Source organism: Catharus ustulatus, unplaced genomic scaffold, assembly GCF_009819885.2.
Source record: "Catharus ustulatus isolate bCatUst1 unplaced genomic scaffold, bCatUst1.pri.v2 scaffold_74_arrow_ctg1, whole genome shotgun sequence".
Classification (NCBI taxonomy): domain Eukaryota; kingdom Metazoa; phylum Chordata; class Aves; order Passeriformes; family Turdidae; genus Catharus; species Catharus ustulatus.
Window position 1 is genome coordinate 225,414 of NW_024879544.1, and position 26,176 is coordinate 251,589.

Consider the following 26,176-nt stretch of genomic DNA (forward strand, 5'->3'; position numbering starts at 1 on the left):
CCTGCCACCGCGGGGCAGCGCCGGGCCAAGACAAGCGATCCTAGCAGCAGTGGTGGCCAGCCCTGAGCGGCCCTACTGAGCAGCAGCACCGAGCTGGGCCACCTGGCCCCGTCAGCAGCCCCAAGTGGGCTGAGCCCTCACGGCCTGAGCTGAGCCAGTAAACCCTGCCATCCTGTGATTCTGTTACTATTTGGCAACTCTGTCGCATGCGGGTCCTTGCTGCGAACGACAGAGCGGTTTATAATTGGGTGCGGCTTGAGTATGAACAAAGAACAAAATGTTGCCGACACCCGGAGATGCGGCTTATAGTCAGTGCGGCTTGTAATCGTGAAATTACTGTACAGTCTAAATGCAAAGGTGTCAAAGCTAGCATCATCTTAAACCAATATAAAAACACAACCAAGAAGAGAAACATTTCATAAACTTCTCTCTCATAAGCATAAGATAACTATGACCTTTTGTTCACTAATGTAAAGAATTTTATAACACAGTAGGTGACCGAAGAGCTAAGGCTTTAGCTAATCACATGGTGGAAGTCTTCTCACTCAACTTCCTTCTCTGTTTCTATTTCATTTCTTTTCCAGTGAAACCAAATTTACACAAGGTTTCAAGAAATTGGTCTGATGTTAATAAAATATATTTTAACAATAGCTAGCATTTATTATCAAATGTAGCCTGAAAGCTTTTGTTCTTCAAAGGTAGGAAGCTAGGATGCCCAGACTAATAATTTTACTGATAATATTAGTTGCCATCACATCTGAGCGCAGCTAGAAGTTAGTGATGACCTGCAACATATTAATGCCAAATATCAGTCTGTTAAGTTAAAGGCAAGGTACAAGTTTATGCAAAATATAAATATTACTAGATGGATGTTGCTTTAACCTGTCCCATGTCAAGGGTAGGATGCTGTATATCTCTATAAGTTAATGACTTGGCAAACATTCAGATAAGGGTCTAGGAACACATTAACCACCTATCTACCCAAAACTCTGCTCAAAGGTGAGTGGCTGCAAGGATCTGTTACAACTGATGAGCACAATTAAACATGAGGATAGATTTTATTATAGAGCTCTCTTTTATCTCCCATGGAGACCTTTTGAAAATATTCATGTAACTGTCTCCTGTTGTCTGTCTGTCCACTGCTGTATTTTGAACACAGATGATACTCAAGCATAATTTGCAATATTTTAAAAATACTTCAGAAGTAACAAATATCTAACTATGAACCAATTTTAATTATGAATTTGCATAGAACATACAGGTCTGTAGCTGTATTTTTCAGTTATATATTTCTCTATCTGTCTGTCATTTATGTTGTGCTGACTCAAGTAAAACTGTGAAAGAGGTGGTGGGAAGACAAAAAAAGAACAAAACAAACTTCTGTATATTAGGTTTAGAGGATTGCTGCATCTTCATGGGATGTATTCGTATTGTATGCCTACTTGATTCTTCTTTTCCCAACTTTTTTCTCACTGTGGGAACACATCAAAAAGAAATAAAAGGCCACCTGTCCCAAAACAAAACTTCAGTTATTGCAGTTATTGTTTGTGAATTCTTTTTCTTTTCTTTTTGGTCACAAAACCACTGATTATTTCAAGGTTGAGTTTTCCTGATTTTGAATCCTGATACTGTAGAGAATAAAATAAGCCTAAAAGCTTGTGTAAAGAGGGACCACTTAACCTTGTATAAGAAAGTGAAAACATTTGTATGTCCCTTGTTTCCCACCTGCTTCTACGCAATGGTGGAAGACCTGTGCTTGGACTGCATGGATCATGCCACTCTCTACCACACCACAGACTGGAGCAGTATCTCTCCAAAACTACTACAGGACACAATAAAATGCAAGTCTCTGGATACTTCGAGGACCAGTAATAAATACTGGGGGGACAGGGGGGAAAGGGTGAACAGTTTTCATCAGAATATTTATCCTTTGAGTGGAATAGACATTTTGTATCCCTGGGTAAATGAGATGGTAGGTGTTCACTTGACTCAATTTTGTCTGTTTACTTACAGACAATCTTTGGACTTTAAATTCCTATGCTTTCCAAGCTACTTCTCGCCAGCTGAGCCACAATCATTGACTAAGGGAAGATTCCTATCCCATTTCAGCAGTGAAGTAAAATGATGTGGTTAATTATCTCCTGTACACTTTCTCCCATCTCTGGTCTCTGACACTCACATAAAATTCTACTATCCTCATCAAATGTTTAAACCATAAAAGTTAATTTCTAATAATGTGCATGCCTTGTGCTTAGTTGATTTCTATTCATTCATCTATCTTTGCTCAAAAAAGGTTTCCTGATTTTTTCATTTTTTTGAAGTGGAAACATGGAAGTACAGCATCATGGTTTTCTAAACATTTTTTCATGACTGAACACAGTTTGGGGTGTTTTTGGCATATGAACATATAAGTTACATACTTCTGGTTTCTCCCTCTTGCTAATATACACCCTAAACTCTATTTTAATCATTTCACTGATTATTCACTGTCATTCCAAGAATTTGAGGTTTTCATGATAATTTTTCAGAATCTAATCAGATCTTCATTAGTATAGTGTCTTTCTTTTAAATTATATTTTAAAAATAATGACATATCTTAATAGTAAAATTTAAAAAGCAAAAGAAGTTATTTTAATTCAAAATTTTAATTGTAAAAGTTTGTTTAATTTTATAAATTTCTGTAATGTCATTTTCAAAATATACTTTTTGTAACAACAAGGTTCAGACCTGTACAACAATGACCATGGGAACAAAATCAAATCTACTAGAATATAAAATTCAACCACAGTCTATTGACTAAACCATCACAAATTGTTTAAGCATTAAGCATAATTAAATAAAGCATTATTAAAAAGTATTTAACCATAGTTAACCACAATCATTAGTTAGCTGGTATTTATGAAAATCATGTTCAGTTATTTTCAAAAGCAATCAGAACCCCCATACACTTAAAACTCAACTTGCCATTCGAATCTGGTAAGGTCAGGCTCTGATTTCACACATATAAATAATCCAATTAAGTCCTGAAAGGGACTTGTGAATCTACTGTGTTTGGAACATTAGGTGCCTTAAAGTTATGAAGTAGGTAGTGAGAAAACTGTCAAATATGGGAAGAAAAAACCCCTTTAAAACTTTCCTGCATGTGGAGCAAGCAAAGTGACAGTAGGGGAGACAGAAAATAACTTAAAGATCCAATGTTTAGTATAATTTTAATTAGCTGTAAAGGAAAACTATTGAAGTGCTATTGTTCATAAAACCCTATAGACTTTTTCCTCCAAAAGATAAGCTAAATTAAGAATGTTTTGGAAACTTCATATTAACACAGCACAGATGTTGCTATGGCCTGGATTTATGGGTAACAGCAACTGCTGCTGTCCTCTCCAACAACACAGGTTTAAGGAAAGCCTTCAGCAGGGAAAAGAGCAACAGGAGATTTGCTAATTAGGAGAAATAATAGAAAACTACAGTAATTTCATGTGTATAAGGCGCACCCTTTTGACTAAAATTTTGGTCCGAACCCGGATGTGCGCCTTATACTCTGGAGTGCCTTATATATGGACAAAGTTCGGAAATTTGCCAACCTGGAAGTGTGAGCTGGGAGCATAACTGTGCAGGGCTGCAAGGCTCGGTGGGATGGGGGGGGCGCGGTGTGCAACGTGGCTTGTGCGGAGCCGCAGGGCTCAGCAGGGCTTTGCACGTGTCCTGGTTTGGAGGACAGGTGTCTGCTATGGAGCCTCTCTTTGAAATGGAAAATGCAAAATAAATATTCATAAACATAAAAAATAAACCCCCTCCCTCCAAATTATTATAATTTTGAAATTAAGGGGCTCTCGGGCAAATATATGGAAATTAGGAATAACAGTCCTTTACTAGGAAAATTCGGATAGAAATACAGTGCTACAAAAAAACAAACCCCAAACACTGACAAAGTGTCTTGGGTTACAATACAGGATGTGATCACAGAATGTATTCTATCACCATCTGTTGTCACCATCTGGGGCAGTGATCCTTATCTCCGTGGGAGATACTCTGCTAATGGGCCATTCATTGAAAACTGTAGGACATTGTTCTTTATCTTTGCACCCCCCATCCTTCCTCCAGGGAGTTATCTTCTCCTAATGGCCTATTGAGTCTCACTGTGTGACTGATAAAATTACTGCATCCCATTGAAAGTTGCTCCAGCCAGGGGGGAGAGCTAAGGCTTTCTTACCTAGATAAAAACTGAAAATCTAGGACACTGAGTACCCTTTCTCTACTGGACTCTAGAAAAAATGAGATTTCTCCACATCACTACTAGACCTCTAGAAGGAAACCGAACCTTCTACAAGACCACTGCTTCAACTAAACCACATCTGTCGCTGCAAGAAGGCTGCATCCACTATTTAATCAATCTACCACCAACACCCTGCCTGACAGGGTGTCAGGTTGTACTCTGACTTTGTCAGGGTTTGGAGTTTGTTTCTTTGTAGTACTGTATTTCTATTTTGATTTCCCTAGTAAAGAACTGTTATTCCTAATTCCCATATTTTTGCCTGAGAGTCCCTTGATTTCAAAATTATAGTAATTTGGAGAGAGGGGGTTTATATTCTCCATTTCAAAGATAGGCTCCTGCCTTTCTTAGAAGACACCTGTCCTTCAAACTAAGACACAAAGTCAGAGTACAACCTGACACCCCGGCAGGGTGACACCCATCAGTCAGGGTGTTGGTAGCAGTCCCATTAAATGATGGCTGCAGTCCTCCTGAAGTGACAGATGTGGTTCAGTTGAAGCAGTGGTCTTGTAGAAGGGTGCAGCCTCCCTCCGAAGGTCCAGTGATGATATGGAAAAAAAGTCTAGTTTTCCTCTGGAGTCCAGGGAAAAGAAGGTGACTTGGTGTCCCAGAATTTCAGTTTTTATCTAGGTAGGAAAGGCTTGGCTCTCCCCCCGGCTGGAGCAACTTTCAACGGGATAAAGTAATTTTATCAGTCACACAGTGAGACTCAGTAGGCCATTAGCAGAAGATAACTCCCTGGAGGAAGGATGGGGGGGTGCAAAGATAAAGAACAATGTGCTGCGGTTTTCAATGAATGGCCCATTAGCAGAGTATCTCCCACGGAGACAAAGATCACTTCCCCACCTGGTGACAACAGATGGTGATAGAATAGATACTTTGATCACATCCTGTATTGTAACTCAAGACAGTATGGCTGGCACGATTGGTACTAATTGGTTATTTTGTTGCATGCAGATGCTCGCTGCAAAAAAAAGTTATGCCTTATACCCCGGTGCGTCTTATCTATGGACAAAGTTCGGAAATTTGCCAGCACCTGGAAGTGTGCCTTATACTCTGGTGCACCTCATACTTGTGAAATTACGGTACTTTTTTTATTAAAGCAGAATGGCACACAGAGTGTAGAGTAAAGGCAGATGAAGAATGGAGGCAGAAAACAGGGGAAAGAATTGAAAAATGACAACGAAGCATGAAATAGAGAGAGGAAGCAATATAACCTCCTTCACAGTAAGACATAATGAACAGCAGTAAATAGGCAACCTGGGAAAGTTTCTATCTGTTCCTCTGTGCATGTGGTCCTCAACTGTTTGTGATGTTGGGAAAGAGTATAATAAAAAAGAGCTGGAAGGCATTAGTTGATAGAAATCTTATATTCTTATACTTTGCAGTGATAAGCAGAACATTTGACTTTTGTAGTGTTTGTAGTGAGGACAGGAGGTGTGAGGTAATGTAGCAGCATTCTAACATATGTTGTAGTATTGCTCATATATCTGAGTTTTGGCAAACTCTAGGAGATAATCTATAAAAAAACTAACAGCTTGTGCATAACACTACATGAGGCTCAACATGAGAAAAATGAACAAGGGTGGTAGAAGTAAAATCCCTACAAGCAGCAAAACTAAAAGTACACAGATACTTCCATAGTGCTAGATTATCAGTGAAAGACCAAAATTCAGTGTTGGCTGATGAAAACAAATAACATAAATTTTAAATCGAATATTTTCGATCTATTTCTTACACTCATTTACCTGGCCATGACCACTACCCTCTCTCCATGGGACATAGATTTTTCAGCTGCTTGAACATCTCCACACTTCCTAGACTGATACCATAAAGAAAACTCTTAGAGCATTTCCAGAGCCTTTTACTTTTGTCTGAGTTTTAGCTCTAACTATCTGCAGATGGCATCATCATATAAAATCTCTTGGAGCTTTGGCAACTTGGCACTTGATGGAGCTCACAGGCAAATTGACTCCCTCTGCTGGAGAAAAGGGAAATATTCTGCAATAAGGAGCTCTGTGAGTTGCCAGCTCCTCACAAGAAATCCAGGTGATCAGATAATGAATGATCTACTGTTGTTTTACAGCAGCAGTCCTTCCTCGCTGTTTAATTGTACATAATATATATTCTAATGAATGGGTACCCCACCTCTCCAGGTAAGGATTTCCTGACTCTCAGATTCTGAAGAACTTCATACACCTTATCTAGGACACTTGATATCTATCTATCTATCTATCTATCTATCTATCTATCTATCTATCTATCTATCTATCTATCCATCCATCCATCCATCCATCCATCCATCCATCCATCCATCCATCCATCCATCCATCATCTTTAAAATGTTGGCATATATGCATGAGCAATGTATACAACTCAATACCTCATTGAAATGTTGATATAGATTACAATCTCTTCTACTAAAAATCTCTGATTTGCACCAACTTTGCCAGATTCTTCTTGAATATTGCGGACTCAAAAATAGAAACTTAGAGTAATACAGATTGGCCCACAAATCCTCATTGATCATAAAATATATTGCTTTGCTATAAAAGCATTCAATTTATGTTTGTCCACTCTGAAATTGTATTTATTTAAATCCAATTCCCAAATAGTTCTACTTTAGATTGAAACTGCTTCTGAAAAAAGCTGCATGAGTTGTGCTCTGACTTGGTGGAAATGACTGAAATCATCTAGTAAATAATTTAATAAGTCAGTTTGATACCTAATAAAACAGTCCTGGAGAAAAGGGTTAGGTCCTAGTTCTTGTGGCCACAAAGAAAATAGGTGAGACTCCAGGAGTCACTCACTGCCTGCTGCATTATAGGTGACCATGTTTTCAGTAGAACTGGGAAGACAACATTGTATCCCCTGGAACAGCATGACTGTTTTAAAGTAAATGAAATTTATTTACTGTGGTCATACAAATGTTTTACAGGGAGCTGGTGAAAGCAGCATATCCACATGAACATTTTTAGTAAAACCCCTTTTCCTTCTGACATTCCCAACAAGGGTCTCAGCTAGCTAGTGCATTCCAATACTCCAATAGAAGTGAAAAATGTTCTCCACTTGCATTCTTAGTGACTTCTGTAGAATCTTTCCTTCTATAAATTAGAAATGTTTGAGTTTATTATCCCGAAGACAGGAACACTGACATCAAGGGTGGAAGAAGACTACGTACCACTCATAATTCTTACCGAAATATTTCACATCACAAAATAACATGACAAAACACATTGGCATGGAGCCAAATTTCTAAAATGTGCACCAGTTCTGGATCACTGTGTACAATTCTTTTATGTTTCCTCTGTGTCCTCTCAAATCGTATGAGTAAGCATTGTTGGCATCTCATCAGCATTATTTGCTGCTATCAGGTTACAGCAAGGAAATCTCAGGCCTAGTTTTCCTCAAAGACAAATTCCCTCACTCTGGGAAACTGGGCTCTAACTTTAAAGTAACGCATAAGAATATCTGTTGTTTCCTATTCCATAGAAGTTTCATATTTCATATGGACCTGGAGTTTAGCAAAACTCTGTACGTTCCAGTTCATTCAGAAAAAGTCTAGGATTTCCCAGCATCTAACTAAAAGGCTCAGGCTTACCATAAGGGAAGACTGAATTAAAATCAAAACTTTTCTCTACTGCCAGGAGAGAGGAAGGGAATCAGTCACTCATTGTCACAAGTTGCCTCTGGTGGATGGCACAGAGAATCACTCTAGACACCCATTTTGGAACACGTTTTGCAAACTCCCCCTATCCATGTATATATGTAAATTTCCTTTGGGTTTTGTTTATGTGTAGGGGAAAATAAAAATTTCCTTATTTTGGAAGAGAAGAGTTAAGATTTAAACAGTACAACAGAAGCACCATTTCACTGTTTCTGTAAATGTTTCACTTTTATAGGATTGCAGAAGATACAGGCTCTATGATCATTCATTCATTCATTCATTCATTCATTCATTCATTCATATCCTGCTCCTTCATCATCTCTTGAAGATTTTACCACATCTTTAAAATTTATCTTCTGGCAGAATTGCCTAAATTTGAAAGAGTCAAAATAATAAAGCAACAATTCTACCAAGGCTGCAGCTTACAATTTTTAAACAAATGTTTAATGATTTTTTAAAAAAAAGATTGTATGCACTATGGCTTCTTGAAAAACATAACTGATGTATGTTTGTATTTCTGCTCAGTTTTCAAATATTTAAACAGAGCACATATACAGTAATTTCACAATTACAAGCCGCACGGGCTATAAGCCGCATCTCCGGGCGTTGGTAACATTTTGTTCTTTGTTCATACACAAGCAGCACCCAATTATAAGCTGTTCTGTTGTTTGTGGCGAGGACCCATGTGCAACAATGTTGCCAATTAGTAACAGAATTGCGGGATCGGGGTGTTCACTGGCTTGGCTCAGGCCGTGAGGGCTCAGTCCACTCGGGGCTGCTGATGGGGCCAGGTGGCCCAGCTCGGCGCTGCCGCTTGGTGGGGCCACTCAGGGCCAGCTGCCGCTGGGCTCGCTCGTCTTGGCCCGGCGTTGCCCCACGGTGGCAGGGGGGCATGGAGCCTGCCGGCACCTGCGGCAGCGGGAGGGGATGGAGCCCCCCACTCCCGCGGCAGGCAGGGACAGGAGCCTGCTTACTCCTGCGGAGGCAGGCGAGGATGGGTGCCCCCCTGCCCTCCCCCCGGGCCGCGGGGATGGCAGCACCGGGCCCCCCGCCTCTCCCCTGGGCTGTTCTGCCTGAAGGAGGGAGTCCCCTGCCTTCCCCTCCCCGCTCCACTGCCGGCAAAGAGCCTGGATCCATTCGCCACGAAACAGAGTAACCAATTTGTAACAATCGCATAAAGCCTGGTTTTAGTGGCAGTTGCTCGGCTCGGCACCCTGGGTGGCACTTCCAGGGTTGCAAATGTCAGAAAATTATTCATGTATTAGCTGTCCCTGAGTGTAAGCCGCATTTTCAGGGGCGGGAGCAAAATTTTAGTCAAAATGGTGCAGCTTGTAATCGTGAAATTACTGTAATTCTTTCTCATGCATTTCCATCGAAGTCAGTGGTAGGAGTAACCTGGCCAGGTACTTTGGTAGTTATTTCAGTGACAGTGATGATGCTAAGTGCATCGTAGTAGTGTATAAGAAAGTTGAGGTCAGGATAAAATAGAAAATACTAATTTTTTGTTTGATAAAGTAGGATGACACAGTTTCCCCCTACACCTTTCTTTTCTATTTGATTAGAGTTTAATTTTGCTTTGCTGGCCATAAGAATGGAAAGCCATTTGTATAACGTAATTGCTGTCAGTTGACTATGAATGTTGAAATATTCCAGAGCAGTGGCTACTGCACATAGGCAAAGCAGCTCAACTGTGCACTCACAAAAAGTCTAAACAGAGACTTTAGGATACATTCATGTCATTTGCAATACCCAGCATGTACTGTGGAAATGGCCCCTGAAATTTAATGTGCATCAAGCTGAGTATACACAAAAAAGCCATGTATAAAGTGCTTGTTCATGCATTCTGCCTGGTAATTCTCAGGCAAAACACATAATAATGGTTCCTATTAGGATTGTAATTCAGGTTAATAGCTCTGAAAAGAAGAATTTTATTGACTAGTATGATAGTACTGAGAAATTGTGAAGTATGTTCTCCTGTTATAGTAATTTCACGATTATAAGCCGCACCATTTTGACTGAAATTTTGGTCTGAACCCAAAGTGCAGCTTATAATCAGGTGCAGTTTATACACGGACAAAGAATGAAAAGTTGTTGTTTCAGTTTGGAGGACAGGTGTCTGCTAAGAAAGGCAGGAACTTCTCTTTGAAATGGAGAATGTAATCCCCCTCCCTCCAAATTATTACAATTTTGAAATCAAGGAGCTCTCAGGCAAAGATATGGGAATTAGGAATAACAGTTCTTTTCTAGGGAAATTAAAATAGAAATACAGTGCTACAAAGATAGAAACTCCAAACCCTGACAAAGTCAGAGTACAACCTGACATCCTGTCAGGCAGGGTGTTGGTAGCAGTCCGATTAAATAGTGGCTGCAGTCATCCTGCAGTGACAGATGTGATTCAGTTGAAGCAGTGGTCCTGTAGAAGGTGCAGTTTCCCTCTAAAGGTCCAGTGGAGATGTGGAGAAATCCAGCTTCCCTCTGGAGTCCAGTGGAAAAAGGGGCTCCCTTAGTGTCCCAAAACCTCTGTTTTTATTCTGGTAAGAAATGTTGGGCTCTTCCCTCTGGTTGGAGTAACTTCCAATGGGATGAAGTAATTTTATCAGTCCCACAGTGGGACTCAATGGGCCATTAGCAGAAAATTACTTGCTGGAGGAAGGATGGGTTGTGAAAAGATAAAGAACAATGCCCTACCTGGTTTCAATGGATGGCCCATTAGCTGAGTATATCTCACAGAGATAAGGATCACTGTCCCCACCCTCAACAGACAGTGATAGAATAAATACCTTTTATCACACTCTGTATTGTAACGTGCAGCTTATAATCAGGTGCAGCTCATATATGGACCAAGAACTAAAAGTTGCTGACACCCGGAAGTGCGGCTTATAATTAGGTTTGGCTTATAATTGTGAAATTACTTTAATTTTTTTGAACACTCAAAAATTCACCTAAACTTACTCCAAAACTGAAAATCTCAACCCAGCAATTTTTTTTTTCATGTATTTAGGATACTGTTACATGAACTTAGGGTTGAAAGGAATAAAAAATAAAATAAAATAAAATAAAATAAAATAAAATAAAATAAAATAAAATAAAATAAAATAAAATAAAATAAAATAAAATAAAATAAAATAAAATAAAATAAAATAAAATATCCAGGCTTTCATGTTTTTCCAATGAGCTCCACCAAACACATGGTGAAACCTCTACTCTTGAATGCTTTACAAATGCTCCATTAATGCTGACATCCCTGGACACACCAAGAATGAAATGAAGGTTGAATGTTATGAATCTCCATTCTGCATCACTGACAGAGAAATGAGCTGTTGTGAACAACTACAAAACAGGCATAGCATTGGAACAGCAAGTTTCTGAATAATGTGCTGAAAAGATTTGACTGCCATCTACAGACATGAGTAACTAGTGCACTGGCAGCAAGTTAAAAAGAACCCCAAAACTGCAAACTCAATAAACACACAGCGCAGATCTTAGATAAAAACTAATTATTTATGTATGTGGAGTTACTTTGAAACAGTGGAGCTACCGTGAAAAGCTTCCCAGTTGGTTTTTTAGGGGTCTGTTTGGTTCTTAGTTTTCTTATTTTTTCTCCAGAGTAGCTTGAGAGTTAATAGCTACACATCCAGTGTCTAGTATTGCCTAAAGATAAGTAGATAGAACGAGAAAATACTAACATTTTCCTTGTATTTAAACTATGAAGTGCTGATTTTCCCATAGTTAACTTCTCAGTTAAAACTGTCTTTAATAGCTGCTGTCATATAGAGTCATTAGTTAGCAAACCTATGAAATTTTCAATTACATTGTGAATTTCTAATACAATGTATACTGACTGAATATTTGTGTTTGGGTACAGCTGTAGATACATCATCTACATAGAGTTTTCTGTGAAAATTTGGCTGCCTAATCAGGCTAGTTCACAACAGATAACATAGCAAGTTCATAACACAGGTAACTGTACAAAGATTTTCTTTCAGCTGTCCAGAACAGCCTAGCACACTAGTTCAGTTCTCCCTTGTCAAATACTCTCTTTTCACTCTGACTTAAAACCACTTTCCTTTATCTGACAGCTGCTGCCAAACTGTCTTTAATTCCTCTCCGAACTAGCTCACTACCTAAGCTACCCTGCTAAAATCCTCTTTCAAAAATTTTGTTCTAAACTTTAAGAATCATTGTATGGCAAAAGAAAAAGGGATTAGGAGAGCCATGTATTTCAAGGATTGAGGATGAACGACAAAATTGCTCGAACTATACAAATTCTACCTCTGTAATTAAAATTATTACATTTACACACTGCACTCAAGAATTATTCTTCAGAGGTCAGAATTATATACCAAAGTTATTATGCAGTGTATTTTAACAAAAAAACCAGGTCACAGACGGAAAGCCAGTGGGCCCAAACAAAAGACAACTTTCAAAACCTTCGGAAGTTTGAACTGAGCACAGCATTCCACACATGGGACTATCTTCTCACATTGCTGTATTATCCATCAGTTTTCATTAAATGTTTTCAGACAGTGTGTAATTTCACTTCAATTCCCAATACAGGATATGAATATTGGATTAATTTTAAGTGTCATATGTTGAAAATTTACATTTTCCAAAAATGTTTACACTGAAGAAGGTCTGTTGAGACATGGTCATGAAAGTGAAGAAAAGGAAAGTAAACATGTACTTACTCTACATTTTGAGACTTCAGCCTTTTTTCTTACCTGAGTACCCAAACAAGCAACCATCATATGAGTGAGAAGTTTAGCTGCAAACATGGCACATCTGGTGCAGAAAAGGTGGGAGATGATAGCCAAAGTGAAACCTACACCAAAATGACAACGAAAAAAGAAAAAAAAAAGTAATATTTAAGTTTAGGCTAATAAATTGTTCTATATTATCCAGAAGATGTTTCTCGAAGGTGCAGATTACAGTAAATTCACAAATACAAGCCGCACTGCGTATAAGCCGCATCACCAGGTGTTGGCAAACATTTTGTTCTTTGTCCATAAATAAGCCGCACCTGAGTATAAGCCGCTCTGTCGTTTGCAGCGAGGACCCGTGTGCAACAAAGTTGCCAAATGGTAACAGAATCGCGGCATGGCGGGGGTTTACTGGCTCGGCTTGGGCCATGAAGGCTTGGGGTTACCAACAGGGCTGAGTGGCCCGGCTCAGCACTGCCACTCAGCGGGGTCGCTCAGGGCCGGCCGCCGCCACCACTGGGCTCGGTCACCCTGGCCCGGCGCTGCCCCGCGGGGGCACAGAGCCTGCCGGCACCTGCGGTGGCGGTGGGATGCGGGGATGTAGCCTGCCTGCTCCTGCAGTGGCGGCATGCGGGGACGAGAGCCCCCCAAGCTGCAGGGCCAAGCAGAAGAGAGCCCCTGCTTCCCCCGAGCCATGGGGCCAAGCAGGAGAGAGCCCCTGCTTCCCCTGAGCTGCAGGGCTAAGCAGGAGAGAGCTGCCCCTGCTTCCCCGGAGCTGCGGGGCCAAGCAGGAGAGAGCCCCTGCTTCCCCCGAGCCACGGGGCCAAGCAGGAGAGAGCCCCTGCTTCCCCCAAGCTGCAGGGCTAAGCAGGAGAGAGCTGCCCCTGCTTCCCCCGAGCCGTGGGGTCAAGCAGGCGAGAGACCCTGCTTCCCCCGAGCCACGGGGCCAAGCAGGAGAGAGCCCCTGCTTCCCCCGAGCTGCGGGGCCAGCAGGAGAGAGCTGCCCCGGCTTCCCCACCCCCTGTGCTGCCTGCAGGAGCAGCTCCACCCGCCGCGCAACAGAGTAACCAATTTGTAACAACTGCGTAAATGCAGGATTTTACTGGTAGGAGCTCGACTTCGCAGTTTGCACTGACTTGGTTTGCACTCCCAGGGCTGAAAATGTCAGAAAATTATTCACATATTGGTCGCTCCTGAGTATTAACCGCATTTCTGGTATGGGAGCAAAATTTTGATCAAAACGGTGCGGCTTGTATTTGTGAAATTACTGTACCTAAGAAAAACCAACCCAACAAACCTTACACAGAGATTATGTTCATTCTGGTTTACACTGTGATCACTCATGAGTTTATTTCAAGTACTAACATGACTTCATGTTCCCATGGACCTGGGAGCTAAAATAACTTCATAATGTAAACAAGCAATTTTTGAAAAGTGTTTTTTGGTGTCACTTTCTGCATGATATGGGTGATTATCATAACAATTATATACAAAGCAAAGGCACTGTTCAGTGTTCATATTAGTGCATCCAAAAAATGTTTTTAGAAACAGTTACATAAAAAATGCCTCCTGTTGTAGCACTATTTTTGCAGTGCAAAATGCCAGTCTCCCATTTCATCAGTGTTGAGCATAAATATTTGTTATAGCAGTAGTTAGGAAGAATGACACCACTTTTCATTTCACTAATTTATTGTAAACCTGAACAGAACAAATATGGAAAAAGTCCCTTTCCTATCAAGAAGTAGCTCCTGGGAAAAGGACTCTAGGAAAGTTCAGCCACCAAGGTGCTAAATTTCAGAATTAATTAGAGTTAATTGTACACTTCCACACCTCGGTCAGGGCAGGAATTTGGGTAATTAAGGCAGATCTTTCATGCTAGTCTTGAGATTGACTATTTGTTACTAGTTTTTAAGACATGAGTGAAATAAATAATTGCTAAAAGTATAATTTTTTAAGTATATCAAAATTAATAAGTGATATTTATACAACCATCTACATGGTCTCTCTCCTTTTTTTTATATTCTTCACACTTAGATGGAAATGTCAAGATAAATGAATAATATTCTTATCACTCTTTAAAAACACTGTTACTTAACAGTTTCATTTAAATCTAATAGTATATATAATCACACGGGTAAACATCTTTAACCAGCCCAAAAAATCTGAAAGGCAGTGGAAAGCATTTGCCTCGAATTCAAAGTAAACCCTTAACCCAGCAAAACTACTTTTTTCTTTTTTTAACACATTTTTATGACCTATGACTATCATAAGTGACTAGTTCTGAACAATGATCTGCATCTTTACTGATTCAAATTCAGGAAAAATGCTTTCTTAGCTTTTCATATTTTTTCTTCAGTTTCTATAGCATTTTACAGCATTTTGTTTCATTAACTTACTTGGTTTTTCTCTTTAATACAGTAATTATATTTTAAAATATGCTTATTTTTATGTGCTAAAATCTCCTTTTTATTGCTAAAAATAACCATCAATTTGTGTGGAGCAGATAAAAAATTGAGAGCTTTTTCCTCTTTATTTGTCTTCATTTTCTTTGGATGACATTTCAAAAAAAATTAAGGAGCCTAGGTTTGTTAGGGCAGTTTGCTTAGAAGGGATAAATAAGTGATTTACCTGCTTGCACAATTTTTGTTACTCATATATTAATGATCTAATATAGAAGGCATAAACCTTGCAAGAAGCGCACCAAGACCCCCATTTAAGGGGGTTAAATTTAGTCAAGAGTTCCATTTGGCATGTTTTCTTAATAAGACCATTACTCTTAGTGCCTTTAAATGCAAAAGTTCATCTTCAACAAAAAAAATTCTATGGTTCTAAGTAAAATTGACTTTAATTTGTGATTGCTGTAATATAATAGTAAACCATCTGCGATGTGAAAGGCTCCTTAAGAAGCTGAGTTGAGTTTAGAACTTATATTCTCTGCTTCCTGTCTGGCATTTTGGGACTTAGGCTGTTGAGGCCACTAATGAAGAGAGTCGTGTTCCTTACAGGTTAAACTCTTAGGGTTTTTTCCCAGTTAGGCAGCAGAGTGTAATGGAATCTATCTCCCCTGAAGTAATAAGTGTAAATTCCAGATAAAATGGTCAAAGAAATTTGACAAAGAGGATGACTGTGCTGCTGCTAGCAACACAGATGAATTTAGAATTTTTAAGTTTCTTCCCCCAAATGAATGACATATCATCTCTTTTCAATGAAGCATCTCAAGGAAACAGCCAATCAGGGGTGTACCGGGACCATGTGTATGAGATTTAAATGGCTCTAGGGAGTATATTGACCCAGACTGGCCAAACAGGGGCATGGCACAGCAGTTTGCACAGGAGGGAGGCAGCTGCTCTCCTGGCTCCTGGTGGTGGGTTGTATGTTGGGTATTTTGATTATTTTTTCGTTATTTTTCCACTGATTTGTCTAGATCCAGCAATGGTTTACAAATAATCAAAAGCCATTGCTGCTGCTGCTGCCAGCAAAAGTGTGCTAAGCCAAACAGAACCCCCCAGGAAAGACACAGCTGTCCAGACCCTTGGCTGCAGGGAGTGTCTGAGCCTGAGGGCAGTACCTGAGGACAGTGTAAAAGGCACCTGTGAGTGGTTTGAGCAGGGGAATGATCTGCTCTGTCTGGTGGCAGGGCTTGAGCAAGAAGTGGAATGGCTAAGAAGTATTATGGAGAGCGAAACAGAAATTGACTGGTGGAGTTATAGCCTTGCAACCCTGAGAGAAGCTTGGCAGAAGTCAGAGGAGCCCCGTCCCTCTTACCATTAGCCAGAAGGAGGAGACCTAGCACATAGGGGGAATTGAAATCAGTGCCTACACAGAGACGTAGCAAAATTCCCTCCTGACCCCCATCACCTTCCCAGGAGCCCTGACAGATTAGATATGAGGCCCTGGGTCCAGAGGCTCAGGCAGATGATGGCAAACAAAAAAAAATAAAAATCTGTCTAGAGAGTCTCCCAGGTGCACTTAGCTGTCAGACGAATCACAATCTGTCTGGGGTTACAATACAGGATAGGATAAAAGGTCTATTCTATCACCATCTGTTGAGGGTGGGGGCGGTAATGCTTATCTCCACAGGAGATGTTCTGCTAATGGTCCATCCATTGAAACCAGGCAGGGCTTTGTTCTTTATCTTTTCACAACCCACCGTTCCTCCAGGGAAGTATCTTCTGCTAATGGCCCATTGAGTCCCACTGTGGGACTGATAAAATTACTTCATCCCATTGGAAGATGCTCCAGCCAGGGAGAAGGGCCCAACATTTCTTACCAAGATAAAACAGAGGTGTGGGGGACACTAAGGTAGCCCCTTTCTCCACTGGACTCCAGAGGGAAGCTGGATTTCTCCACATCTCCACTGGACCTTTAGCGGGAAACTGCACCTTCTACAGGACCACTGCTTCAACTGAATCATAGCTATCACTACAACAGGACTACAGCCACTATTTAATCTGACTGCTACCAACATCCTGCCTGACAGGGTGTCAGGTTGTACTCTGGCTTTTGTCAGGGCTTGGGGTTTATTTCTTTGTAGTATTGTATTTCTATTTTAATTTCCCTAGTAAAGAACTGTTATTCCTAATTCCCATATCTTTGCCTAAGAGCCGCTTGATTTCAAAATTGTAATAATTTGGAGGGAGGGGTTTCACATTCTCCATTTCAAAGAGAAGCTCCTGCCTTTCTTAGCAGACACTTGTCCTCCAAACTAGGACACAACCTCAGGAAATTAAGAATAAAAGAAGGGTAGTTGTAGTAGGTCACTCCCTTCTGAAGGGGAACTGAGGGCTCTGTATGTCAACCAGACCCATCCTACAGGGAAGTCTGCTGCCTTTCTGGGGCCCAGGTATGGGATATCACCAGGAGACTCCCTCAACTAATTCAGATCTCTGATTATTACCCACTGTTTGCTTGTCCAGGTTGGCAGTGATGAGGTTGACAAGAAGGGTATCAGAGTCATTTAAAAGCATATCAGTGCTCTGGATTGATTGGTTGATGAGGTAGGACCACAGGTGTGGTTCTTTTCAGCTCCTTCAGGAGCAGGGATGAATGATAAAGGAATAGCAAAACCCATATTATCAATTAATAGCCATCAGAGGAATTTAGGTTTTTCTACAATGGACAATTTTTACATCAGCAGGCCTGCTGGGCTTCACCTGTCTAACAAGGACAAAAGGATTCTAGCCTATGAGTCGGCAGGGCTGATTGAGAGGGCTTTAAATTAGGTTTGAAGGGGGAAGAGGATGAAACAAGGTACTCCAGAGATGAGCCCAAGGATGGTAAGCCAGAGTCAGGGGTGAAATCAGCCACCCAGCTGAAGTGCATGTACACTGTGCACACAGTGTGGGTAACAAACAAAGATCTGGAAGACATGGTATAGCAGGAAAGCAATTATATAGCCACCATCACAGAAGCCTGCTGGGATGGTTCACAGGACTGGAGCACTGCAGTGGATGGCTACAAGCTCTTCACAAGAGACAGCAGAGGGAGAAGAGGTGGAGGGGTGTCTCTGTATGTTAGGGAGGCTCTGGATATTGTGGAACTCGAGATTAATGTCAGCAAGATCATGTGTCATGGGTAAGAATCAGGGAAAGGCCAACAAGGCTGACGGTCTCCCACAGACCAACCAATCAAGGATGAAGAGATGGATGAATTATTGTATAAGCAGCTGGAGGATGTTTCAAGATTGCCAGCCCTTGTTCTTATAGGAGATTTAACCTGCCAGATATCTGCTGGGAACTCAACATAGTGGAAAAGAGGCAATCTAGGAGGTTCTTGGAATATATGGAGGAGCTTTTTGTCACAGCTGGTGAGCAAGTCTACCAGGGGTGGGGCTCTGCTAGACCTGCTTTTTGCAAACAGAGAGGAGCTGATGGTGGTCAGAGGCCATCTGGGACACAGTGACCATTACATAATAGAGTTCTCAATATTCAGTGAAACAAGGATATTGAAACTTCAATAAAACTTATACACTAGACTCCTAGAGGGTGGAATTCAGGATGCTGTTTTGGAGAGCACCTTGGGAAACAGCCCTCAAAAGCAAAGGGATCCAGGAAAGTGGACATACTTCAGGAAGGCACAGGAGCAGGCTGTCCCTGTGTGCCAAAACATGAGCCAGCAGGGATTGGAATGGAGAGCCTAGGAAGGTGGTGGTGTCACCACCCTTGAAAGTGTTTAAGAAAAGACTGCATGTGGAACTCAGTGCCATCATCTAGTTGGCAAGGTGGTGTAAAGTCATAGGTTGGAGTTGATGACCTAAAAAATCTTTTCCAACCTAGTTGGTTCTGTGATACTTTTAAGCTTGACTTTTTTTTTCCAGTGGCAAAATTCATCAGTGTGCAAATACCAGACAAGCTGGCACCTTTAATAACATGAAGTTAGTTAACATTCCTTCAATATTCCACTAAATAAAAAGATGGTAATCAGCCACCAAAAATGTTAATAATCAATCAGTTTTACTGGCCATCAGTTGTTATTATTGAGAAAACTGTCTTAAATTAACTGACCTGAAATGCAGATGAATCCAGAAGAAAAAAAAGCTTCATTGTATGAAGACAAGTTATCCGTTTGGGCATAAACTGCATAAATGGACATATGAGAACAGGAGCATTCCACATAATCTGATGTGTCACCAACCACTTTGCAGAACTTGCTATCAGACAGCCATCTGCAAAACAACAGTTTCACAAAGTTGGAAATGGACTTGTGTAATTCACACTTAGATAAGCAGGATTTAAAATTTTTGTTGTATTCCTGAAATACCAACTTCCCTAAACTCTTGCAGAGGTGTTTCCTCTAATTTTTCATGTGCTCTGCTCAGAATAGCACATTTGAATGAGATTAAAATGTTGTTTATAGCGTTTTATGTGTGTGTGGGGGGTGTTAAATCTTTGTAAATTTATTAAAATCAACTTTTATTTTCACTAGAAAAGTTTTGTGGCCATGTTTTTAAAATTCTGGCTGGATTTCTAGGTCTGTCTGACTTTTCAAATAGTTTGTTACTTAACTTTGCTCAATACCTTACCCTGTTACGGAAAACATTTTATACTGCTCTTTTTTGGCTTGAAACTAAAATTCAGGCAGGTTTTTTTCTTGTTGTTGTTGGGGTTTTTTTTTGGGGGGGTTGTGTTTCAGCATTGCTGAAGTGGTTGGAAAAAGGATAAGGCATACCATAGGTGATATCCTACACCATTTCTACTGAAAATTGTCCATAGATAAAATAAGAGTATACAGGTAAATTGTGATGCATCTCCTTCTGAAGAGAAATAGTTTGTTATCAACAGTAGGCTGATATCATCCAGTTGTTCTAATGAAATTGAACCTAAACCAAATAGACTTCAACAGGATACAGAACATAATTCTGTCCAAATCATTAACACATTCATTGATGCAATTCTGGGATTTATGACTTGTCACTATAACCTAATGCATCATTATACAATTTAGATGGTATTTTGATGAAAAGAGGGCAGAAGTCTGAGAAATATCTGAGCTAAAATAAGTACTCATTTTATTCTAAGAAAAATTTTTGTGCTGGTAAAATGTTCAGAAAAAGTAAGGAAAAGAGACATGAAATTGATCCATTTTATACTTGCAAATTATTTAATTGGAATTATCACATTTTACAGAAATACAGAATACAGATTCATGGTAGAAAATGGAAAACTAAACACAATAATAAAATAACCTTTCAGCAGCTTGATTCCAGAGGAGACATAGAGACTTCTGAGGAACAATCCGACTTCCTTGAGCATAAATACGATAAATTACTTCATTGTTATCTTTCAAAGGTTGTGAACTCCGACTCTTCAAGCTCATTGAAAAAACCTGAAATAACATGTACAATGTAAAGATGTCTTTAATATTAAGGTTCCACACAGTGCTCATTTTATTCAGAGACAACCATAAAAATGTTCATATTATTTTAAATACATTTATTATGTTTTGAGCAATATCTAAATTTAAAAGATTATTGGAAAAAGATGCATTATCTTCAAACCTTGTTCTTCAGGGTAAGTTCTGTATCTGTAGTAAGGAACCATTGATGACTGCTGTATTCTGTGAACTGTACAGATTCACAGTTCTCTTCCTGGGAAGATGATAATACTACAGAGACCTCTAGGAGATGTTCAGGTACTTGAATAGAATCTCCATCTTTTCCATTAAATCTGTGCCCGTTGATTTGTTGAGGAAACCAGTTGTGAGCCATTATTGCAATATATGGGCAGCTGTCAAGGATATTTTTGCCTCTGTGGAAATGAAAAAGCAATAGGACTGGTCAGTGGGACCAAACTTCATTATTCATTATGTAATGACTCTAAAAGGTATTTGTGATTTTTTAGTACTTTATTAATTCATCATTTTTAGGCTTATGATATTTAATTGGCACATTTCAGTTTCTACGGGGAAAAAAAAAAAAAGAAGTGCTGAATTTTTTTACATATTTCACCTTCTCAATTTCCTCTTTGGGATTTGCTCCTTATGATCTGCAACTAAAATCTGTCCATAGTGAACTAGGTTATCAAAACACTCATCTTTATAACAACTTGATGTAGAACTGAGTCTAAAACACAGGGGCGGTACTAAAATGGATGCTGTTGCATTTTTTTTTTCCAACATACGATGCAAAAAATACTTGGAATAAAGAGCACACATTTCACCACCAGCCATTTAATAGATCCTCAATGGGAGAAACAGTGTTTAAAACTATCTGTCTCATAAAAGACAATATTGTCTTTCTCAGTCACCTGTATCCCCTGCCCATTAACCTGATGAGAGTTCTTATGCCTTCATTATTTTGGAGACAAAACTAGCAATTTGGAACTACGAGCAGCTTTAAAAATTTTAAAACAATGTTCAAGTGAGCAAAACCAAGAACGTACAAATTACAAAACACCAGAAAAGTTTTGGATTCCTAGCTTTCATCTAAGGCTTAGAACACAGCTCTGCATCATACAATTACATACAGTAATGTCACCACTATAAGGCGCACCCTTTTGACTAAAATTTTCCCTCGAACCCGGAAGTGCACCTTATAGTCCAGTGCGCCTTATCTGATGGACAAAGTTGTGACATTTTCCACCCCGGAAGTGCAAGCTGCGAGTCAAGCCGGGACCCGTGGGAGGTGCGGCCACCACGCAGGGAGAGAGCCAGGACCCGCGGGAGGTGCGGCCACCACGCGGGGAGAGAGCCGGGACCCGCGGGAGGCATGGCCGCCACGCGGGGAGAGAACCGGGACCCGCAGGAGGCGCAGCCGCTGCGTGGGAGCCGAGACCCGCTGGGAACTGCAGCCGAGGTGGGGAGCCGGGACCCAGCCGGGACCTACAGCCGCGGGGAGAGACCCGGACTGCCTGTAGTTCGAGATTGCCTTGGTTCAGGGCTGCTCGCTCTCGGCTGGGCATCTGGTGTGGTCGCCCTTCTCAGCATGTCCTCTGGTATTGGTCTGTCTCTGTAGTCTCCTGGGAACTGCTTTTTGTTTACTCAACAGAAGACGTGCTAACGAGTATTGCACTCAGCATCTCTAAGCACCTAATTAGCAGGATTAGATAACAAAGGACATTTCATTACACGAAGGGACCCAGTTGTTCCCCTCAGGCATTGCAGTGAAGTCAGAGAGCACCGCCAGGGCTGTCGTCCCAGGTTAGAAATAGTGAAGGGAAAAAAACTTCCCTCAGCGCTTGTACCCCGGGTGTCAGCGCTGATCTCAGAACCAGGATGCTTCTTCACCAGTGTCGCAGTGCAGGGCAGATCCCTCTGCGGAGAAGAAAACTCTCTCCTCCACTTTCAGGTCGGCGAAAGAGTCCCCCGGAATGACAAAACAACCCACAAGCATCCACCTCCCACCGTTTCCTTTTGTCTTGAGCAATTAAAAGGGTAATGAAGTCGTCCGTCCAGGACAATGTGAAAAAAACACCAAGGGAAAGAGTAAAAAAAAAAATCCCTTAACCCCCAACATGCGGATTTACAGGAAAGGTGCTGATTTTGCAGACTTTTGCAACGTGTCAGAATAGCCTTTAAACGCAGCCTAAAAGAATCAAAGCACTAACAAAATACAGAGAAAAATCACTCACTTCTATGAAACTTTCAAACAGCTTTATTTTTAAACAAATTAATCTTTAAACAGGGTCATCTTTAAACAGAGTTGTCTTTAAACAGGGTCATCTTTAAACAGGGTCACTTTTTAGTTGCCTCTATTAATCTTCAGCCAAACCTTCGAAACCTTTGAAGTCTTCGTCCTCCGTATCGGAAACCATCAATTGGGTGGTGGCGGCATCCAGCAAACCCGAAGCTGTATTGCCCGTATCTTCATCTTCAGAGTCGTCAGGTTTGGCACCCTCGATGCCGTCGCTGGTATTAAATTATGGAATGATGTCAGCCCTCGCGAACCCTCGGATGATAGTATGGGTGTTACTTTACTCCAGGCATCCAGTATCCACTTGCACACAGTGGCATAGCTTGCCCTGCACAGCCTGCCGGTGGTCGTGTAGGAATGCTCGCCTTCTACCATCCAGTTTTCCCACAGAACTCGCAGTTTAGCCTTAAAAGAACGAATAACACTTATGTCCAGTGGTTGCATTTCTTTAGTTAAACCACCCGGTATTACAGCCAGCTCCGAGTTCATCTGTTTCACTAGGGCTTTCACGCTATCCATTTTATGGGCACACATGGAATCAAGAATTAGCAATCCTGGCGCTTTAAGATTAAAGAACCTCTGCGGTGCACGAGCATAAACTTTCTTTAGCCAAGTCTTCATCACGTCTTCATCCATCCACCCTTTTGTGTTCACGGCAACAACTATTCCATCTGAAAATTTTTCTTTAGGGAACGCTTTTCTTTTAAATATTACCATTGGGGATAATTTCTGCCCATCCGACGAAACACCGAGAACTACAGTAAACGATGTCTTTTCATTCCCTGTGGTGCGAACTGGTACTGTGGGTGTTCTGGTTTTCTCGACAGTTTGGGTGAGTGGCATATCAAAGGTGAGGGGGACTTCGTCCATATTGATGATGTGTTTGGTTTCTACATTGTTTTCAGCAATCTTGCTTTTGCAATAGCTCCTGAACGTCGCTACCTTTTCCTCGTAATCCACCGGCAGCCTCGACAAACCGTCATTCTGGTACGGATGGAAAGCTGCTGTCTCTTCATGAAACGAAAGCACCAAGATGGCCCTGCTTTAAAGTCCTCTATACCCATTTTGTTCGCAATCACTTTTGCTTGTATCCGAATGGCAGCAGTAGAGAAACTTCTGCCAGTTGCTCTTTGTTCGGAAATCCATTGCTCCAGTCTGTCTTCTAGTTGCGGCCATCTTGCTTTATGCCTGTGAAAACTTTTCTTTGTCTTCTTTGCAAGTCGTAAGTCATCCTCTTGCTGTCAACACTTGTGCACCCTGGATTCATTGATGTTGAATTCCCTAGCTGCATCTCTATTTCCATGCTGTTTTGCATGGTCGATGGCTTTTAATTTAAAATCTTTGTCGTAAGCTAGTCTCCTCTGTGGAGTCATGCCGAACTCACGCTCGCTGTTCACGTGCACCCTCAGTAACGCCTTCACCGCTGCGTAGGCAAGAGGTTTTTCCCTGATTGGTTTATCGTGATCAGAAACGCGGGAATTCTCTAAATCTCCATGCCCAAACAATCCCGGGGGGAAGCCGGGACCCGCGTTTCTGACCACAATAAACCAATCAGAGAAAAGCTTTTTGCCTACCCGTGGGTGAAGGCATTACTGAGGGTGGTTGTTAACGGTGAGAGTGAGTTCAACATGGACCACACCAGATCCTAGCCGCCAGCGAGCAGTCCCTCCCCACGGGCAGTCCCTCCCCACTTGCAGTCCAGCTCCCTCTCCCCAGCTAGAGCTCCTGGCTGGTCCCAGCTGTGTCCCCACTGTCTGCGGGCGTCTGCCTCTGCTTTCTGCCCGCTCTGTTGGGGCTGTATCCCCGCGTCTGCCTCTGCTTTCTGCCCACTCTGTTGGGGTTGTATCCCCGCGTCTGCCTCTGCTTTCTGTATCCCCTCTGTCAGCCGGCTGCCTGCCTCTGATTTCTGCCCGCTCTGTCCCGGCTGTGTCCCTGCTGTCTGCCGGCTGCCTGCCTCTGCTTTCTTCCAACTCTGTCCTGGCTGTATCCCCACTATCTGCCTCTGCTTTCTGCCCGCTCCGTCGGGGCTGTATCCCCGCTGTCTGCCTCTGATTTCTGCCCGCTCTGTCCCGGCTGTGTCCCCACTCTCTGTCAGCTCTCTTCCAGATCTTTCCCGGCTCCTGCCCAATGGCCATAGGCAGTCCCCAGCCGCCCCGAACCACAGGCAGTCCCGAGCTGCGCCAGCCGGCGTCAGCGGCATGCAAGGAGTGTTGGGGCCTGCCCGCCCATGGGAAGAGAGCCTGGGGCTGCATTTAAAGGCTACACCAATCTGTTAAAATGTTTCCAATTTGAGCACATGCCAGTAAACCCACCATGGCACGATTCTGTTACTAATTCATTACTTTGTTGCGCGCCGTGCGGCTCCTCGCTGCAAAACAAAAGTGCACCTTATAGTCCAGTGCCATTTATCTGATCTACAAAGTTGCAAAATGTGCCGGCTCCCAGGGGCTGCGCCCTATAGTCCGGTGTGCCTTATGGTTGTGAAATTACTATACTATTTTCTAAGCAAGAATAATGAATACTTTTCCAGGCAATATTTGACCTAAATGTGAATCAATACATGCCAGATCTCCTGACTCATGTTCCCATATCTACCCATACCAAAGTAAGGATTATGTGTAACACCCAATCTTACAAAGCGTGTCTTATTGACACTATATGTGACACTATAGTGTCTTATTGACACTATGACACAGTGCTTGGTAAGACCATGATACTGTAACAACACATTCACATATGGGTAACATATTAGATAGGAGACAAGTCCTTTTTCTGAAAATGTAATTTAGATCTTCTGTACTGATAATTTATTACACATTTACAAAACATATTATGAATTCAAGCTTACTAACCTTTCTCCTGGTGATCCACACTTTATCCCAGTCAACAGAGAAAAAGCAAACTTCTCAGTCACCTCAGCAAGCAGGCTATATCCTCGTGTGTCCTCGCGTTTTGGGTTTGCCATAGCACAGAGTACCTCATAGAAAAGATTTCTACTTTTATCAGTGAGTAACAGTTTTTCACCTACACCTGTAACCTAATGAGAGAAGAAGAAATCAAAGGAATCTGCTTGTAATATTTCCTCATGACCAACGGTTTAGTGATATCTTTGCTGTGATTCCAATATTCATTCTGAAAATTCAGAATATTTATTTCAATTCCTGATTACTGCTTACAAGGCATAAGACACAGTCTGTCAAAACTACATAAAGATATGTTTACTAGGAAATTTGATTATTAAAGAAAGGATGTGGCATTTTTCATTCTCTGACAAACCAAAAATTTTTGAGTCCTGAGAATTTTAAAAATTATTTTCTCTGTTTTTTGTGTGGCAACAATAAAAAAAATGAATGGATATTGTTATAATGCCTTGAATCTTGGTATTTTTCCTAGCTTCTGTGCATTATTTC

At 41.3% G+C, this 26,176-nt stretch overlaps 1 protein-coding gene across 15 annotated transcripts in view; it reads right to left on the reverse strand.

The window, feature by feature from the left end:
• The window catches only part of ADGRV1 (adhesion G protein-coupled receptor V1), a 320,555-nt gene that overhangs the window by 146,006 nt on the left and 148,373 nt on the right, over positions 1-26,176 (reverse strand). For all 15 annotated transcript variants that reach the window (XM_033086930.1, XM_033086929.1, XM_033086928.1 and 12 more), the window contains 5 exons: positions 25,619-25,803; positions 20,634-20,883; positions 20,322-20,461; positions 19,141-19,301; positions 12,659-12,759 (listed from right to left, as the gene is read on the reverse strand). In XM_033086930.1, coding sequence (XP_032942821.1) covers positions 12,659-12,759; positions 19,141-19,301; positions 20,322-20,461; positions 20,634-20,883; positions 25,619-25,803 — 837 coding nt within the window. The remainder of the gene's footprint in view (positions 1-12,658; positions 12,760-19,140; positions 19,302-20,321; positions 20,462-20,633; positions 20,884-25,618; positions 25,804-26,176) is intronic.